The 19646-nt window shown below is 41.1% G+C and overlaps 1 protein-coding gene across 2 annotated transcripts in view; it reads right to left on the bottom strand.

Annotated features, from left to right (window-relative positions):
• The window catches only part of MACO1 (macoilin 1), a 30123-nt gene extending 10825 nt beyond the window's left edge, over window positions 1–19298 (bottom strand). Inside the window, exons 1-6 of one of the 2 annotated variants that reach the window (XM_074850679.1) lie at window positions 19004–19298; window positions 9849–9990; window positions 9027–9153; window positions 6843–6966; window positions 4482–4660; window positions 3522–4017 (exon numbers count right to left, since the gene is read on the bottom strand). In XM_074850679.1, the coding sequence (XP_074706780.1) occupies window positions 3522–4017; window positions 4482–4660; window positions 6843–6966; window positions 9027–9153; window positions 9849–9990; window positions 19004–19083 (1148 nt within the window). In that variant the 5' untranslated portion in view covers window positions 19084–19298. Of the gene's footprint in view, window positions 1–3521; window positions 4021–4481; window positions 4661–6842; window positions 6967–9026; window positions 9154–9848; window positions 9991–19003 lie in introns of both variants that reach the window. The other variant, XM_074850678.1, reaches the window with a different exon arrangement.
• Window positions 19299–19646: the final 348 nt, after the last annotated feature.

Here is a 19646-nt window from a genome sequence, read left to right as displayed (position 1 = left end):
ATTACTGTGTAATATGCAACCCACCCCCCCAAAAAAAATATCTGCAGCAATCACAGCTTGGACTTTTTCCATACATCAAGCCCCTAAAACATGAACAAAACCTCCTGCACCTCAGAAGTGACAGTGAAACAGTAACAAGAAGTCAACTTGCTCTGTACCTACTGACAAACCATATTAAGTGTAAAGGGATACCACATTTATCCCTCCACCAGATAAAAAAAATGTACCCCCCCCCCCTCTACTGGCCCAATTACCATAGTGTTGGGAAATTAGCGGCTCAGATCAGAGATTCAATTATTAAGTGCCTGACAAACAAACAGCAGATTTCAGCATCCATCAGAAGTAGATACTCAGACGATGGTCCCAGGGCTGGAGCACCCCCCTGTGAGGACAGGCTGAGAGGGTTGGGGGGCTTCAGCTGGAGAAGAGAAGGCTCCGGGGAGACCTTAGAGTGGCCTCCCAGGACTTAAAAGGGCTACAGGAAAGGGGGGAGAGACCCTTGATCAGGGGTGTAGGGGTAGGATGAGGGGTAACGGTTTTAAACTGAAAGAGGGGAGATTTAGATTAGATCTAAGGCAGAAATTCTTCCCTGTGAGGGTGGTGAGGCCCTGGCACAGGTTGCCCAGAGAAGCTGTGGCTGCCCCCTCCCTGGAAGGGTTCCAGGCCAGGTTGGACAGGGCTTGGAGCAACCTGGGCTAGTGGAAGGTGTCCCTGCCTGTGGCAGGGGGGTTGGGACTAGAGGGGCTTTAAGGTCCCTCCCAACCCAAACCATTTCATGAGTCTATAATTCATTTCAATTATAGGAACGAAAAAACCTAAGAGATTACTTTCAGGGCTGATCAGCAGGGACAGAGCCTCCAGAAGCCCTCTGCTCTAGCTCTCAAGATGACAATAATATAACCTAGAGATGGGGATCAGTAACTTCCTCTCCAGAAAACTAAACACACATGCACTAACTAGTTACCAGACAGAACAAAAACTTACTGTTTCAAATAAGAGCAACGTTGTATATGTAAAATAGAAACTTAAACCGATTAGCAGTACCCTTTCAGATATAAATGTCACACCAAGTATTTAAGACAAAAAGTTAACAAGCATGCAAAACTGTCTTGTTGTCAGAAAACCCCAATCTTCCCTGTCTTGGATAACCCCTGTTAATCCTGAGTCCCTAGCAGTCATAAGGCATATTTTACATTTAATACTGGTTAGTCAGCTTAAGGAAATAATTTGTGAACACAAAAGGAAAGCAGCTTGGTTCTGACATCCTGCTGCGAGTCTGCTGGACAAGAAGTTATAAAAAGCATCTTTATTTGGAAGCTGAGCAGTTCTGATCTGGAAGTCGGACACAAATGCAGGACTTTACACAGCCCTTTTCAGGGTACAGCATTGATGTAGACTAAAAGTTTAATAACAGGAATGAGTAATACTGCTGGAAGTGGGAAAGATGATGAACAAAAGCCTTACACTCCAGGGAGAGGATAACTGACAAGTTAAAAAAAATAAACATGAATTTTTAAATTTAAGTGCATTCTATCCCATCCGTTTTGTCAGGTAAGTTTATGCTTCCATTGGTGTAGGAGTTACATACTCAACCTGAATAGAAACAAGATTTCATGAATGATTTCAGTCATCTACATTCGTAAGAAACTGAGCAACAACACACAGGACGTTGGTGTTTTAAGTGCTCCTGGCTCGCCTGCATGGGGAAATCAGTGTACAATAAGCAGCTACACGAAGCACAACAGCCACATCACACCCACACATCACACAGAAACACTTGACAAACAAGAGACTGAAGGAGCTTAATTCACATTCAGGGCAGAGTAAGGCTACGTTGCACAAAGGCACTTTCAGAGTACACTAATCGTGTGCACAGTCCCTGCCCAGTGAATTAGAGGAGCTAGAATTCTGTAAGGGCACAGTCTAGGTTATTGTACGCTCACTTCTGCATTAGAAAACTCACACTGGACAATTACAATGACAATGGTCACTGCACACACACAGAGAGCACATAAAAATTTCAATGTGTAATTTAAAACTTAAAACATACAAGGTTTAAAACTCATTCCTTGTCACAGCTACATGGGACAAAATTCTTAGCCTGGCAGGTCATTCAATAAAGCACTTTTCTCAAGACTTATGAGTATTTTGAACTGCAGCAAAGCTGAACTGACTTGTTCTCATCTTCAGTGAGCAAATAAGCCATAAAGAGTATAGAGATGCCCATCTGAAACTGGCAACGTACAAAACCAGCAGTCCTGTACATGTTTATTTAGATGCAGCTTTGCTGAAGACAGAGCCATCTGTATCCCATTCATCTTGGCTGAATTCGATTCACAGATTAGATTGATTAGCTGGTTTCTTATTTGCTTCGTACAGGTTCTTTCTCTACAGACATTAAGTATCAATTAGTCTGAATATTTAATTGGAAGAGTGGTTATCAGAGGAGAAAATATTATTTCCATTGAAGTAACTGTAGTCACATAGCACAAATCCTCAGAGACAGACCAGAGTCAAAAGTCCAATTACCAAAAGGTACTTGCAGGGAAAGTGAATCTGCCAATTAAGTTAACCAACAAGGATTTGTTGGCCAAAGAGTGTTCAGCACATGAGAAAAGAAAAAAGAGACACACATGCCAGGAATGGTATGAAAGTGCATAACTGTGCAACAGTTTTGTTCTAGACGTATCTCTATCCCCATTCCAAACAGTTACATACTACTTACAAGTACTTGTTCTGGTAACATACGACAACACCGTATGTCTCATGACTGACTTGGTGTAAGTACTTAGCTGCATTTCATAAATACATCTTTCTTTAAACTTCAGATAAGCATATGGAAAGATGTGACTTCTTCAATCTTTATAGTTTACAAGGTAGCTGAATGAAATCCCTGTGACCTGTACTTAAATCAGTAAGGCAACAGGTGTGCAAGCAAGAATCTGAACTTATCACTTTAAGGAGTTACATAGTAGCTGATACTTTGCATCTATACTTGGGAGTTGAAGATCAAAACAGAAGCCAAACATTTCAAGGGGGAAAAAAAACCCAACCAAACAAAAAAGCCCAGAACAAAAAAACCCAAGACAAAACACCTGCTCAGGCCCTACCAAACCCCACTGAATTCCCCCGAGATATAAAAGTCACTCCATGGAAGGTTTGTCCAGAACACACCCACTAAGCTCTCTAATAGTGATTCTCCACATTTCTCTCATGCCTTCCATCAAATGACTGTCAAAGCTATTTATTATGCCTCACAACACCCCTGTGAGGTAGGTGACTATCATACACTGAGGTAGAAAGGAAGCAATTTGCTTCAGGCTGCATAGCAAACCAGAGGCAAAAATCAGGAACAGAACCCAGAAGGCCCAGTTCCTAGTTATCTTATCCCATTACTAGACAATTAGGTCTTCTTTATGGGATCATAAATTACATTTTCCTGAGAAAAAGAAAAAGATCTGATGTACTGGAACAAAAGGAGGATAAGCCAGGCTGTTACACAATGCTCAGATCAAACTTACCTTACCAGTGCATCTGGTTTGCTCAGCTGGTTATTAGGAATACAATTTTCCATTAAGTCCTTATGTGTGCTTGGGCTCTTGCTAGCACATTTCTGTTTTTTCTCATTTTTAGTAGATGAGGAAGGGATGCTCCCATTAGTTGCACTGTGACTGCGAGGCGAGGAGTTCACAACTCCGCTGACATTTTTGTAATTTTTGGACGAGGCAGTGCATGAGTCCTCTTTTAAGAGGTTTTCTGTACTTCCTACAAGATCATTATTTAATCTTTTACTATTGATATGGTTTTCCATATATTCAATTTCTTGTATTTTAGAGTCTACAGGTTGCAAAATATTGTTATTTATTCCAAGGTTGTGTTTCTTAGCATCCTTGTCCTTTTCTTTCCCTTTTTCTCTATATTCTAGCTCTGGCAACGTTGCAGATATTTTTTTATTGGCTGGAATGCCTCCATTGTGCTGCAAAAGTATTGAGGAATCCATATCAGATAATCCTTTGGCTGCTGAAATACCAAAATAAAAAAATACTTAGTTCATTAAATCAATCAATACTGTGACATACAAAGAAAAATCATTAAGTACACATCAATCATTTCTGCAGAAAACAATCATTATTAGAGTCTATCTAGAAAAGAAAATCAGAAGTCACGTGATATTGTAAGACTTTTTTTTTCTCATTACAGGCAGGAAACAGTAACCAAGGGATTTAATAATAAATACTACTGCTTCACAGAACACTGACTGACTAGATTGATGCAGTTGCTAATAAAGAACTAAACAGAGAGGTCATAATTCATTTCTACTGTCATACTAACCACTGCCAAAATAATTTTATTTCTGGGTCCTCTGTTTCTAAGTTCACTGTACTTTCATCAAAACAACATGGACTAAAGCAGCTCTTCCTTAGCAGGCTTTTTCTTTTTTAAATAGCAGATAATAGCAAACACGTAAAGTAATAACTTGCCTTCCTCTGCCTCCCTCTCTTGCCTTTGTAGCATCTGCTGTTCTGGGGGCAGAGCTTGCTGGAGAAGCTGCATGTAGAACTCATTCTCTTTCTGTACTTCTTTTTGTTTTCTTAAACGCATTTTGTAGCTGACGTAGCTTTTAAAGCCAAAGCCCAAAGTCACAACAGGGTAGCCAATACTAAAAAAAAAAGCAATGTTATTATTCAAAATGTAACCATAATAGCAAATTAATAACTTGTAATAAATTATATCGCTGTGAGTACATCTGGATTACAACTTTTCATAGAAAATTATATATAAATTTTTTTTTGCTGCACTACAATAAAGTTACAGTTCAAAAACACAGGCACCTCTTTATCAAGTCAAAATTACAGTTCATTACAGACAGCAATTAACACTAGCATAGATTAAAGGATCACGACAATGCAATTGCACTACGCATAGCAAAGACAGCTTTTAGGCAAGCACCAGACTAGGAATTATGCATCTTTTAAGGAGATAAGAGCCAAATACAGCAGAAGTTCCCAAATTTTGTTCCTAAAGGGCCATGTAATATGTAAAGACGTTAAGCTGGGAGATGTGTTAACAAACACTCATCCAGAATGGTGAAAGCAGAAACTGATCCTTAGCCCCATCCTTTTGCACTCAGAAACGAAGAGCAGATCCCTTTTCCACCACTCTTTAAAGCTGAGACAAAACAACGGTTCTCCAAAATGCCGCCTTTGCCACCGGCCCAGTGATACCTTCTCACTGAGACACAAGAGCTGGAGAAGCTGCTGGAACACACAGCTTTGGGCCCAAGTGCCATCCCCCACCCTGGTACAGCTCCAAGTGACCCTGGAGGCGAAGCCTCAGTAACCACCTGCCTCTGCTGAGGATGGCCACAATTGAGACATCTCTTGTGGGCAACAAACTGCCTTTGGAAATCCTTCTTTAGGAGGCTGACCTTGAAGCCGTAAGCGAAAAATATCTGATCTCTAAACTTAGTTCTTCCACTTATCTTACTGACAGATAAGATATGAAGAATTTCACTTCCAGCCAGACTCTGCAGTTCCATTTGTTGATGGGGGTGACAGAAGCGTAACACAACTTCAGAATTATTTTTTTTTGCGTATCAGTTTCATCACACAGAATTATTAGCTTGTGTTCTTATTAGCTTGTGACAACTGCACCGAAACAGAACGCTAACAAATCATGCTAGCGTATTTATTAACAAGGATACCCGATCAATCAGCAAACATCTCTGTATAAAAATAAATGTATCTTTGACAAGTACTTTAACAAAGCGCAGTGAAGTTGCATTTTAAACACTGAAGGTATCCTCGATCAGGGGAACACTCAGATGCAGATGACTATTAACCATTAAAATCTGCTCATTCTTTGCTCAGTAATAGCACTGTGCAAATTGCATTTCTAAGTCAGCTGCCAGAATGCAAGAATCATTTGCATATGCATCTGACATTATCTCTGCCAATGCTTCTTTTGTAACGCTGTGTAAAGCCAGCTGTAGCTACAGTTCTAAAACTCTGATGACAAGCCAAAATGTTTGCATCCAATTCAGCAGCAGAAAGACCTTTCTTCACAGCTCCTAAAGTGCTTTTGGAACCTATTATAGAATTTAATTAGTGTTTAAGGGATTTATTGCACAATGTAGACAATATAAATTAAAATGACAGATGTCTAATTTATTGGAGACTGTATCACAGGGAACTGGACCAAATGACTCCAGGAAAAACAGGACATATTTTAAACGTAGCCCAATCAATGCATGCTACACTAAAAACTTGCAGAATAAAAGCGCATTTCTTCCAGATATGGATACTCTGCAGTTAAGGCTTTTGCCTGAAGTCACTCTTATCACTTCCAATGAAGTGGTGTAGTAAGTGTTTGTTTTTTATATTCTGTCATGATTTTCAACCTGAGGCTTATTCACTTCCTCTGGTGAACTATGAAATCAGAGGCTCATGAGAACCCTTCTTGTTGGAGGGGAAAAAGAGGAGCACTTTGTTACAGAAAAAGAAGAAAATTTTCATAACTGGATACATAAGTTATTGGTAAAAGTAGCTAAAAAACAGTTTCACTATCTATTCACTATGTAAATACAGTATTTGTAGATGACAAGAACTTTCAAGAAATGCTAGGAATAGCCACGCTACAAATTCCCTGCAGCTCACAAGCACTGTATCTTCAGAAAGGTTGCACCTGGTTAACACTTAGCATACATTGCTCGTGGAATATTTAATGACAGATGTGCGAGGGGAGAACTGAACAGCCAAACCCTGAACCAAAATAAGAAGCCCTGAATATTAATTTCCCTGGTGAAACAAAGGTTAATAAGAAAAGGAGAATAAAACACTTACCAGTGTGCTGCAAATGGACGACAAAGGTCTACATGGAAGTTTTTTAAATCTTTAAATCTAATGGCTGCTTCAATATAAACGAAAAGTATCCACAGTGATACTGTTGGCAAGCACACACCCCTCTCTATTGAGAGAAGAGAAGAAGAAACACCTTAGTAATATATTACAAGCAGCAAATATTTTGTTTTTAAAACATTCCAAAAGTCAAGGGAAATTTTCAGACATATAGGAAATTGTAAGAGGTTTTTTTCACATTAAAGTATCTACTATGTCTTTATTTTAAACCAACTGTAAACTTTTGTCTTCTTATCTTGCTTTATTACTTTTGTAAGGCATCAGTGAAAAATAACAGATGCACAGCTAATGAAATAGCTTGGCACAAAACCCTATACAGAGAAGGAACACAAATGGAAGAAACTGCAGAAGATGAGGTAATGTTACAGCTTATGATCTTTGAGTCAGAAGTGGTAAGCTTGGACTACTTTTTCACTCCAAGTTAGGTATATCTTAGTAGCAGCAGTGAGCAAATCTGCTGAGAAAACAGGAGTGAGTAAGCACAGTACTGGTTACTCCATATACAGTAATGCAGACAACAGTCTGCAACTCACAACTCTACATCAGAGGAACATTTAGGATGCCGTATTGATTTCTTTCTCCAGCACTGCTGGTGAGAATGTAAAACAGAAGCCAAGCAAAACTAAGGTCTTAAACCTCTTGGCCAATGGAAAATGCCACTGTTGCTTGCAATATAGCCACTGTAAATTTCCACAAATCAATTCCAGTTACATGCCACAAGCTTCATAAAAATAAACAAAGTTCTTGATTAGGTACTGACAGCAACATATTGTGTGCTGATCTGAAACCGATCTCAAATTTGAAACTAAAAAGAGCATGACTCTGAGGCCCTGACGTTATTTACTGTGGTCTCTACTTTGGCCTCTCTTGAATAGCTGCACTCTGCGTAAATGAGAAACCTACAGCAGAAACTGTCAGCCTAAAGGGACTGAACATTTCAGCTAGGTAGACATAGCACCCAAAAAGATCGTAACTTCCTAAAAAAACAAAGAGCAAGTTCCCATCAACTTAGATGAGCATTTAAAAACAAGACTCCCTAAGGTTGCAGTGAATTAAAATATTAAACAGGCTCAATAGCTACAGTTAAAACCGACCCATCAGGTTTTTCCTTTAGGGTTTCTCAACATCAACCCTGAGAACAACTTCAGATAACACTTTAACGTCTTAATACAATCCTAAAAATAACTCCAGAATTTTTACGTATTTTAAATTGGGCAGCAACTGGTTCACAGTATCTTCCATTAGCTCCCACATTGTCATTATTACAAATGACTAACTTGTCAGAAAGATGACTGCTTCCACCAGTAAGCTGAGAAATGATCCATGCTATCCTGGAAATTCTTGTGATCTGATGGCAAGTCTAACATGAAATATTACAAAAGCCCCAAATCCCAAGGACTTGGGTAGGGAAAACTTACCTCTAAAAAAACCCTCAAGTTTTATTCCTAAAATTTTCTGATTGAGGGAAAGACATATACATAACCCACGTCAAGCATTAGTGTTCATGCAAACTAAACCACCTCCCTCCTATCCAACTGCTGTCCCATTAGCCAAGAATTTATTAAAACAACCCCAAACAACTAAGGGTAAAAAAAATGGGGGGGTGGGAGCAGGGAGAAGACTTTTCCATACATGTGTCAAACTGCTGGGGCAGCCACTGGCACTACCAGGCTTTTTTGCTCAGAAACTGAATCCAGTTGACACAAAGATTTGACTAATAGGAAATTTAAACTATGATAACACCCAAAATTAACAGCACACTGATTGAGTAGGAGGAGGAACGTAACACTGTTTCACAAACTTCGTATGGACTCTGTATTTGCTGAATTGCTGCAGAAGTGTTTTGAAGTCAGGAAAATATTTTTTTTTTACTGCTCTGGAATTTCTGTTTATACACTTTCAGTTCCACTGATCAAGCTTTAAGGATTACTACAAGATGCACCCAGACATGTATCAAGTGCAAATGAGCACACTAACGAAAGCAAAAGAACATATAACAAAAGTGCATTAAAACAAATGTAACAAATAGAAGAGGGTTTCTGCATTTTACTAAGAGCTGTAAGACATATATTCAAATCAGTAAGTTGTAAATAAGAAACAGTGACCTACCTGTGTGCCAGACATACTGTACCCAAACATAGGTGCTGGCAGCAAAAAACAGCCATTGTATTGGTATGAAGAGCAGACATATTATATTTGATGTGAATGCTACACAAACAAAAAATACTGAAAAGGCCTAAAAGAAAGGAGGGGTGGGGGGAAAGAAGAGTGTTTTGGTTTATTCCAGCAAATATTACCAGTTTATTAATAGTGACACCACAATGATTTCAACATGAAAGCACTAGTGTTGTTGACAATCAGGGCAAAGAAAGGGAGCAGTCTAGCCAATGAAAGTAGAAACTTAGCCAATTAAGAGGGAACGGGCACAACTTGAGAATTTGTGCTCATCCACTCTTCCAACAAGCCTCCAAACAGCTATATTTATTCCTTATTATTTTGTTTGAAGATTTGCATTTACACTGTTGATGTAGTATTATCATTACTATATTGTCCTTCTGGAAAAAAGACCATGACCAACCAGCAGTGTCATTTACTCTTTCAGAGAGCAGTAAATATCTAAACAGGCAAGGGCTGCCATTTTATTTTAAAGAAAACCCTGTTTTATAGGGATCTAGACCAATTCGCTAATCTCAGGAATTCAAACAGTATTTTCCTATGGTGAAAATTCGATAGCTATGTGTTTTGCTGTCACAGATAAAATAGGCAGTCAGAGAAAAGAGACTTGAGCCCACGTCACCTAGTCACTTGAAAATTCCTCCTCTTGTGAAAATGGATCACCAGTGCCATTAAGTTAATTGTATAACATGGAACATGCCCTGAAACTTTGCAGGATTTTCCTACAAAGGGACAGTAATTTTGTGTTATACTTACCAAACCCTGGTATCTGAAGGAATCGTAAACACTCCTGATGAAGAGCCAGAATGGCCACAGATACTCAAATCTGAACTCGAGGACAAAATCTGCCAACAGTACTAGGGCCCACACTACCAGGAATTTCAGATACAGAAAAGTACTATTAGGAAAAAAGGGAAAAAAAAAAGGTAATTTCAGGTCAGTATTTCCAACAGACAGAGTAACATTTTTTTTTTTTTAAATTAAAAGTTCAGGAATAAAAACTACAGACAACTAAAACACATATAAGAAAACTTCATCCAAAATAATTTTACAAACCAGGTAATTTTATTATTACATTAAAATCAGGCCTCGTCTAATGAAGTTCATTATATTCAACTGCATTTGTTTTTAAAATAGCAAAGAAACAGAAGACTCGCTGTTCTTATAAGACATCCAGCAATGATCTCCCTTTAGCTTTGCAGCATATTTTACAAAGTGATTTTTTGCCAACAGGTATGGTGTCACAGCTGAAATATTTCTCTTCTAGTTTGCACTCTTGGAACTCAGAAATTTCTGTGTTCCCTCTCAACAGACTGCAGATGTGTGTTGAATGTGGAAAATGAGTGCAAACTGCAACACCAATAAATTGAGATATATTTTAAGCCTATAACTATAGCAATTAGGAAGACTGTTTAGATACCAAGTTGTCAGAGCTATATTTGAAAACATCCATATTAAAGTAAATGCATCCATTAAAAAAAAAAACAACCACCAAACAGAAAAACGGAGGCACATGAGACTTGAGACCAGACAGTCTAACTTATATTTTTTTTAATTATTTCAAAGCCACATTCCCTTATTCTTAGTCCTGCATTTTGAACCATTGACGATCCTGCTTGGCTACAGAGCTCAAAATATTTTGAGATCATATCTAATTAACACAGCTGCACTTGAGGGATGAGCCAGGTCCATTCTGCTAAAAAGGAGGAAGCAAAAATCCTTTTCCCCCCAAAATCCAGCACCCGAGACCTAGTATGTGACTCCAGTTCCCCAAAATGCAACTACCTTGTTGCACTGTATTGGGTTATAACAAAGGTGAGGTTTTTAAATATAATTTTATTTTTTAAAATCAAGAGCAGTTTTTCCTTTTAGTAACTCATTTTTCCTCCCCTATCATACTGCCAACAAAACCAGCAGAACTTTGCCCTGGAATGTTTACTGATAAGTTGCCAAGAGTTTGCATGCGCAGTGCCAGGTAGGGTCAAGTTTCTGCACCGTTCACGGACATCTGGCTTTTTTAGGAAGTTGCTCAGAGCTTCAGAGAAGACACAAAATAGAAAACTTCTATGAAAAAGGGTTATGTACCAGCAGAGGTTTAGAAACAACTGAACTACGCATCCAATTATCACTGACGTTACTTGTCACACAAGGTCAGCTTCCAAACCACACGACTAGCAAAACACTTTGTTTTCTCGTGAATCAAAGATTAATTGCACGGTCCTGAACATGACCCTTATGGGCTGTCCTGGCCCTACAGCTTCCCCCAACGGAAGAGTTTTTGCGCAGCTTTCTCACTTACTGTATGTTATCAGGCTCTCCCCTAAAAGTCCAATGCCAAGGTTTTCACTGTCACTAGACTCCCTGAAAGGAATTGCTTCAGTGGAACTACTTACATAAATGCTCTCAAATGTACTCACATGAGTACATGCTTTAAATCAGCACAAACTAAAGAAAGACTTCATAGAAAATACATTTTTGAAGTCTCAGACAAATAAGCAACTATTCCTACGTTTAACCTATCTTGGCCTCCCCACCCCGCCTTTTTCAATATTCTGTATCTGCAGTTTAACATACTGGCACTGAAAAAAAAAAAAAAATGCAAATAAAGAGGCTACAGGAAGCACTTTAATTCAACGGAAACAAAATTAATGACACACGCGCTTGGAAAAGTTAAGGCACTGCTTTTTTCAGTTTTTACAGAACCATCCCCAGCCACTTAGTCAAAAATTACTCTCTGAGAAGACTGAAACTACAATATAAGTATTAAAAAAACCCACAAAAACAACCCACAACAAAACCCAACCAAACAAAACCCACCAAAAAACCTTAAATGGTCACGTTTATCCTGGTAAATTATGCCTGCATATGCTGCTGTTCTCTGTCTATTTAAAGTTTAGATCTTCAATTGCAATCTGTAAAAAGCAGCTGCATTCAGACAATACTTAAGACATAAAAGGTGACAGACATTTGGGTACGGAGTCACCACTGTGTTCATTTTGACCATGCTGTTGAATTGTACATGTGCAGGTCTTAAGGTTTGAGAAAATACATAAAAGCATCACACCCAGGCAATCATTATTCTGTCTGTTTAGCTGAAAAAGCAGTTGTGTTGTATAGGCACTTTTTCCTGGGTTAAATTATGGCTATTGTTTATTTTTCTGCCACTGAACTCCATAAAGAGACTACATTTTTCCTAGCAAATTAGGGTTGTCAGAACTAGTGCTTTTCAACTGTTAAGTGCCACTCTAAGTTAAAGCATGTGCTGAATAAGAGTTCTGTAATACAGCCATTAAAGTGATTTCTAATATTAAATTCATATCAATCCGAAGGCCATGGTGACATTTACCACCTCTTAAAGTGGAATTGTAACAATACAACATTCATAATAAGGTTTTCCCAACAGTATTAAAGACCCTACTTCTCAGTCATCTGAAGGACTCAAAATCAATTAAGAATGTAATGAATACAAGAGTAAGACACAAGAAAGTTATTTCCTTTTATAAAAAGACTTCAGCCACTTATGTTGGCCTCAGCAACAAAGTTCACTGTTGTGCAATATCTTCTACATATGTATCCAACTGCATGAGTCCACATGCATACATGCACTTCGAGAAAACATTTTAAAGGTACTATACTCCATCAATTGTTTTTTTTTTTTTTTTACATCAGGACCCCCTGCCCCCCCAACTAAAGCATGCAGGACTGCAGAGTCAGAGACTGCATTCCCTAACTAAACACTCCACCCAGGCTTTAAAATCGAGACAGGTAGCAGCCTAAAGACGACAGCTCCCTCCTTGAAATGGGCCGGTTTTACAAACCGTGCTGAGCTTCCAGTTACACACACAGCTGGGTTACAACCAGCTTTGCCGCACACTGCAGTCTGCAGATGGCAATGAGTCTTTGTAGGAGGAAGAAAGAAACACAAATCTCGGCTTCCCTTCTTCCACAAAGGTATGCAGCACACCGCGATTTGCTGTTCCTGGCAAGCACATGGTTCATTGGTTAATTTACAAGTGCTTCGTGAACAGACACCTCTTCAGTGAACACTTAAATTAGCAATAGCTGAAAATCATCCAGCAAGAATTAAACCCCAATGAAAAGCAGCCTAACGGACCTCCCATTTGGACAGGTTAATCACTCTTCTGTTCTTTTGTTTCATACAACAGACCATTCAAATAAGATCACATGAATGAAATGACTAACAAAATTTAGCAATAGCCCTCCTCCCTCTCTCTGCTTTGTACCAGCCACTTTTACTTCATTTTTGCTCTTCAATCCCTTGATTCCTTCCAGACACCGCTCTTCCCTTCAGTGCATTTCTATTGTTATCTAGGCTGTCCCCAGCACACCTCCCCTCCAACCCGCTCATCCTACAGCCCAGACAGCCGGCGCTCCTTCGGAATCCAGCACCAGCCATTTGGTGCCTGTGAACCTCCGATAGTCATTGATCTTTCTGGGCACATCCACACATTTCTCCAATTTTGATAGCTGCTGCATCAGTATCCTCACTTAGAGGCAATATTCACTAGGCAAAAGTGCCTTTTAACCTCTGTAGCCTCTGTATTAGAAAGGCTTAAATATATTCCATGATGCCAATTATAATTCCAAGTTTGTTCTCAAATACAGGGGAAGATTGTTGCAGATAAATACCTAAAATCTGGGTTATCCAATTTTCTGACACATGTCAAAAGATCTGACTTCGGTCATCTGCCAGAGGTTTAAGGAGGACAGGGCTTTCCCTATAAAACCAGCATATGGTATCTAATCTTGTAGGGTAATACAAGATGAGGGGAAAGGATGGACACATTCATGAGAAGTGCAGGGTACTGAAGGAGCAGTGATTACAGTGCTGCAAATTCTGTGAAAGGTCAACTGATTGCTAATGTATACTGAATATAAAGATTTATTCATAACCCAACAGTGGCCAATGCTCCCCCTTTGAATTTCCAAACAAATAATTTTCCTCCTTATTCTTCCTCCCCTCCCTCAAGTGCCAGATGCCATTTCCTTCTTTTTTTTTTTTTTTCCCCTCTTTGTTCTCTTTTTACTGCCCCGCAGAAACAGATATTGTGCTTGCTGTAAGGTAAAAATCTACCAAAAAAAAAAAGATCACTAGGAAAAAACAATTACACACCCCAAATCCAAACTGGTAGCAAATTAAGCCTCTATTCTATCCTACTATTATCAGCAAGTCCCAAAGGCTGGAAAGTGAATCTTAGCAGAATTGATGGGATGTTTCATTTTGCAGCCTGACTCACAGAAGACAATGGGTGGAAGGCATCCTGAGGCTGGCCAGGCGCCAAATGCAGAGGTAGGCTTTAGAAAGGTGAAGTTCAGCACACGTGTGAAATTACCAAGAGTCAACGACCACCATCTCAAGGTTACCCATCCAATGCCAGACAGAACTGGGGATGCTGACTGAGTATCACTGGAGACTTTCAAAGAAAAAGGTTTATATATGTAAACACACAAAAATATATGTATGTAAGATTATTACTAGTGGACAAAAAAAGTAGTACAGAATGAGCACAGCAAGTATGCAAGGGAGAAAACATGACTGCTGGGACGTGGTATGCATACTGGAAACTATTCTGTGAAATACCTGCCAACTAAATTTGTGAAAAGGAAGAGAAATGTAAAGAATCCCAGGAAACCTTCCTGACTACTTATTCAGTGTCTTGGTATGGCATAGAATGTATCAGTCACTGAACTATGGAAATGTAAGTAAAAGAAGACAAAATAGAAAACTCTTACAGTAATTCTGAAAGCAAGTGTAATAGTCTGCTGCACCACAGGCATATAATCAGCGATCAGTATTGTAGTACTGAAACAAGAGAAGCTGTTAGCCCACTATGGTAACTCAGCTGAAAACACCAGAGTCCAGAACACATAAAATAAAGCTAGAGGAATTGCAGTGTGCAGGGAATGAAAGTCACTGGCAGAGGGAGGCAATACTACATGTACCAGTGGGGTTGACACAGTAGAACACATTTAAGTGTAAGCTTAAATTAGATTTGAGACCTGAATTTAAGTTAAAGTCATAAAAGGTAGCGCTGCTGGTTTGTTACAGACCTCCAGGGCAGGTTGAGAAGAAAATGTTTTTTGCCATATAGGAAGCTTATAAAAAAAGTGCCAGAATAAATCAGTAGGAGAATCATTATGGATTTAAAAAAAAAAAAAAACACAACTAAAAAAAAGGCCACATTCCTAGAGTTAGTAATGAACTGTTTTTCCTTACAGTTTATTTGGCTGTCAGCAGAGTCAAAATCAAGTCCTTGGAAATAAGGCACATCAGAAGTTAGGTGGCACACAGAGCCACGGCAGTATCTTAGCAAAGGGATCATGGTATCAAGAAATGCTGCCCGGTACGAGATGCCCAGGGGCACAGCCTGCCCTTATGGCATCAGTGGAGATTAGACACATACGCATCCTCCCAGGCACTCACTTGGCTGCCAGCCCAGGTAATGCCTGTGATAATGGGCAATATACATATAGGGCTAAAAAAAAATCCTAATTCTAAGGGAATGTACAGTGTTTAAGGACTATGGTCAAGAAATCCATGATACATAGCATGTCAGCCAATGTGACAGCGTAAGTTAAGCCAATAACTTGTGGAATTCATCTTGAAATTTAACCAGCTACAAAATTGGTACCAAGTGCCAATATGACTCAGTAGAGCCAAAACAAGCAGTATCAGCAATAAAGCTGAAGGATTTTAAATAGATCAAGGATGAGGACTGGGAAGACGTAGAAACAAGCAGTAACAAGTAAACTTTAATTGCTTAACTGATGACAAGCTGCAATGAATACTTTAATTAACAATTAAGGTTTTAATGCATACAGTGTCAAAGGTGTAAGATGTTAATCACTCAAGCACTGTAAAACAATGGCAACGGAGAGCTTAAAAAGTGAAAAGGTGAAGTTTTGAACATAAACTGTGGAAATAACAAGAGGTCTCACAATTCCTACCCTTACTTTATTGGTTTTGGAGTTATATTGAAAGCGCAGTTATGTTCTAATTATAATGATGTTCTTTCCACAGGCACTATAATACTTCTAAATAGCACAAATCTTTATTGTACTTGCACATAATATTAGATTGGGATTCATCAGGTTTTTCAGAGTACAGGTAGCAAAATTCCCTTAAAGCAGTGACACTGCACCACTGGCATCCAAGGCTTCAGTCGCTGCACACAGGGGCAAAGCTGCTAATGGCAGTGCTGGCGTGGCATGTAAGGCAGCACTTGCACACAGCCTGGAGTACCTTAGAGCTGCAGATGGGGAGTAAAACTAAACTGAAAGGGAAAAAAGAGGTAAAAAAGGCAGAAAGAAGAAGGAAGGAAAAACAGCAGAATGGAAAAAAATCAGTCTAAAGAAGAACAGAGAGGGCAGCTGTTGAAAATTTGGTGGGGAAGATCGGTCAGGAATAACTTTGAAAGTGTTTATGAGGGGCTGAGGCCAAACACTCCATTTAATTTACGTAGTGAGTGTTGGGGGAAGTACTTTAAAAAACTACAGCTGTAAAAATTCAAATAAAAAAAGGCTGTGAACCCTTAGATCAACTTGTCAGAAAGGATACTGCAGAAGTTGGCAAAAAAATTAACGTTCAGGGAGACGGAATATTCACATTTTTCAATGCAACCCAGGATTTTACATTTCTAACTCTGTTCTGTGACTAGAAATTATTTTTCTATCGCTTCTTATCATTTGCTTCAGATTTACATATGTAGAGAATCCTGCCACCAGAGTTTTACGGAAGGACAATTCCTTCATTGCTTCACCTGCTCCAAAACTCTTCAGCTTTGCAGCTCTTAACTACGCTCACATGTGTCTGTTAGTGACAGTTGTGCCTAGCTCTGCATTGAAAGATTGGAGAGGGAACAAGGATGGGAAGATTGGTCTTCATTTAAAAAGCAAACAAAAATCCTACCGAAGTATCTTAATCATGCTGTTTGTTCAGCCTAGCTGCTTTACTTATAACACTAGGATGCTACCTACTGATAACTGTATTTACTGGTCTGTGTAAGCTCATGGTGACAATTGAGTAAATAACTACAGTAATTACAAGAATTTAGAAATCTATAGTTATATGAGAAGCTACCTGTATGTAATCTCTTCGAATTATGGGGGACAAAGAGGAAAAAAAAAAGAGAGAAGGAAAGCAAAAGAAACAAGAGCGACAATCCATGCAGAAGTACCTCTCTCCGGTTAGATTTCCAAAGAGGCAAAGCCTTCACACTAGTTTCTCTTTCCCTTCTGTGGGGTAATACTTTGAAGTCACTGACTACTTCTGTTTATCAAAACGCCACCTGAAATAAAGGCTAAAAATCCTATTTCTGAACAAAAGCATTCCAGGAGAAGTTAGTACAAGAAGCCAGATGTCTCTCTTAGCTGTTCACACAATTACTACAGCTCTACATGCTGAACACACTCATCATCTGGTGTTTTCATCTTTTTCTGGTCTTCCCTCCTTCTCTCACCCCACCTTTCCAGCCAGTCATCTCAAAGGTAATAGAGAGCACATGATTTTGAATGACTAAATAATTATATAAGGAATTGCTTATATTTGAATTATTTTCCTAAGATTGGTCATCTTAAATATTAACTACAAAGCAATGGATGTTTTTTCTTTAACATTCCAAGCACCATTTTCTCAAAAACCTGAGAGTCTAAAGCAACAAGATACTCTACTCTCCCATAGAGATTCACTGCAAGCAGGATAAGCAGTATATTGTGACAGTTTTGTTACAGTCAGAGCTCACTATCAACCATTTCCCTTATGCAAACTGTATGAGTTTGCTCAAGCTTCCAGCCACTGCGTATATAACCCCCAACTGAAACAGAAACAGGACATTATGCTTGCTATAACTTTCAAAAGCCAGCTTTCCAGCCTCTACTAAAACAAACTCCTCTTTATTCAGAAACACATCATTATTGTATTTCATATAAAATTTGGCATACTTAGATACTCAGGAGGCCAGCTCTCTAAAATACTCTTTAAAAACAGGCTCACAACAAGCAAATGCTTAAGAACCCATGTTTTGCTGCGTTCTGCATGTAAACACCTGGAAAGCATGCTTTTATTTGAGACACCGATGAGGTACATCCCATGCCTGAGAACGTGGATCTCATTTCACTAGTCTCCTCTCCTATTTCGTAGGTCGGAGGCGAGTCAGATACCCACTGTTTTCACCACAGGGCCATCCATCCCCGCTCCAGGCATTACCCACACAAGTTCTTGCTCGCATCCCTCGCTGCTATGCCTATCGCTGTCGCGTGCTTCCACTGCAGAGGCCACAGCACAGATACCTTTGTCACCACGTGAAAACCAAGTTTCTTAACGTTAGCTGCCGCCCGCCGAAAGCCAGCAGCCCAGATGTTAGCCTACTCTCCCACGCGGCGGCTGTTGAACCACCGCAGCACGCGGTTCACAGGCTCAGGGAAAGCCCAGCTGTGAGAACCCACTCGGGAAACCTCCCCCGGGAGGAGAGAAGGCGGTGAGGGCCCCCCCGTCCCACCGCACGGTGCGAAGGCCGGGGAGGGGGAAGCTCCCACCGGCTCCTCGCTGCTTCCTCCAGGCAGCAGCCGACAGGACCTTGGCCAGCAGCTCCCCCCACACCCCCCGCGCTCTCCCCCGGCCCCGACGCCTCGGTGGAGCCTGGAGCGGGCGAGGGGGCGATGGAGGGGCCAGTGCGGCCTAGCGGCGGCACGACCAGGCCGTGGGGCGGGGCAGCGCCTGAGGGGAGACGGGGCGCCATGTCGAGCGCGGCCCCCGCTGACAGGGGCGGGCGGCGGGGGGGGGGGGGCGGGGCGGCAGGGAGCCGCTGAGGGGACGGGGGTGCGAGGGGAGCGGGGCGGCGCGTCCCCCCCACCCCCCCATCACTACCCCCCCTCCGGTGGCCGCTCGGTACCTGCCGTAGATGCCCTCGGTGATGCGGTTCCGCTTGAGCGGCCGCCGCAGCTTGCTGCAGTCCGCGCTCCGCCGCTTCATCCTCCCGGCCGCCTCCGGCCCGGCCCAGCCCAGCCCGGCCCGGCCGGCCCCGCCGCGCGCCCCGGCCCCGCGCTGCCCCGGCCCGCCCCGGTCACGGCAGCACCATCCGCCCCCGCGGAGGGTTCCCTCGCGCGGGGCTTTTTTTTTTAATTTTTTTTTTTTTTCCCCGGGAAACAAAGAAATAAAAATAATTCCTGGTCCGTCCCTCCCCGCCGCGTCCCCCCGCGCAGCCGCCGCGCAGCGCCCCGCCTCTCTCGGCGCTGCCCAATCAAGCAGCTGATCCCGCCGGAATGGCGGCGTGTTCGACCAATCGGCAGGGGAGAAAGGCAGACGGACGGCCGAGAAGGCCCATCGCGGCATCAGAAAGTTGGTCCCGCCCCACGCTACCGGGTGGCCCGCCTATGTCCTTGATTGACGGCCGCGGAAGCCCGTCAAAGAGAAGGATTCGTGAATTGATGGCTTGTGGGCCAATCCCTGAGTAGGTTTTGCTCTCCTCCCGCCTACTGTCCTTCTGGGCTGGTTCCCGCCCCGTGGCGTAATCGACAGCAAAACTGCCCAATGGA

This window comes from Strix aluco, chromosome 26, assembly GCF_031877795.1.
Source record: "Strix aluco isolate bStrAlu1 chromosome 26, bStrAlu1.hap1, whole genome shotgun sequence".
Classification (NCBI taxonomy): domain Eukaryota; kingdom Metazoa; phylum Chordata; class Aves; order Strigiformes; family Strigidae; genus Strix; species Strix aluco.
Note: the sequence above shows the minus strand (reverse complement) of the source record. Positions and strands in the feature narration are given on the sequence as shown.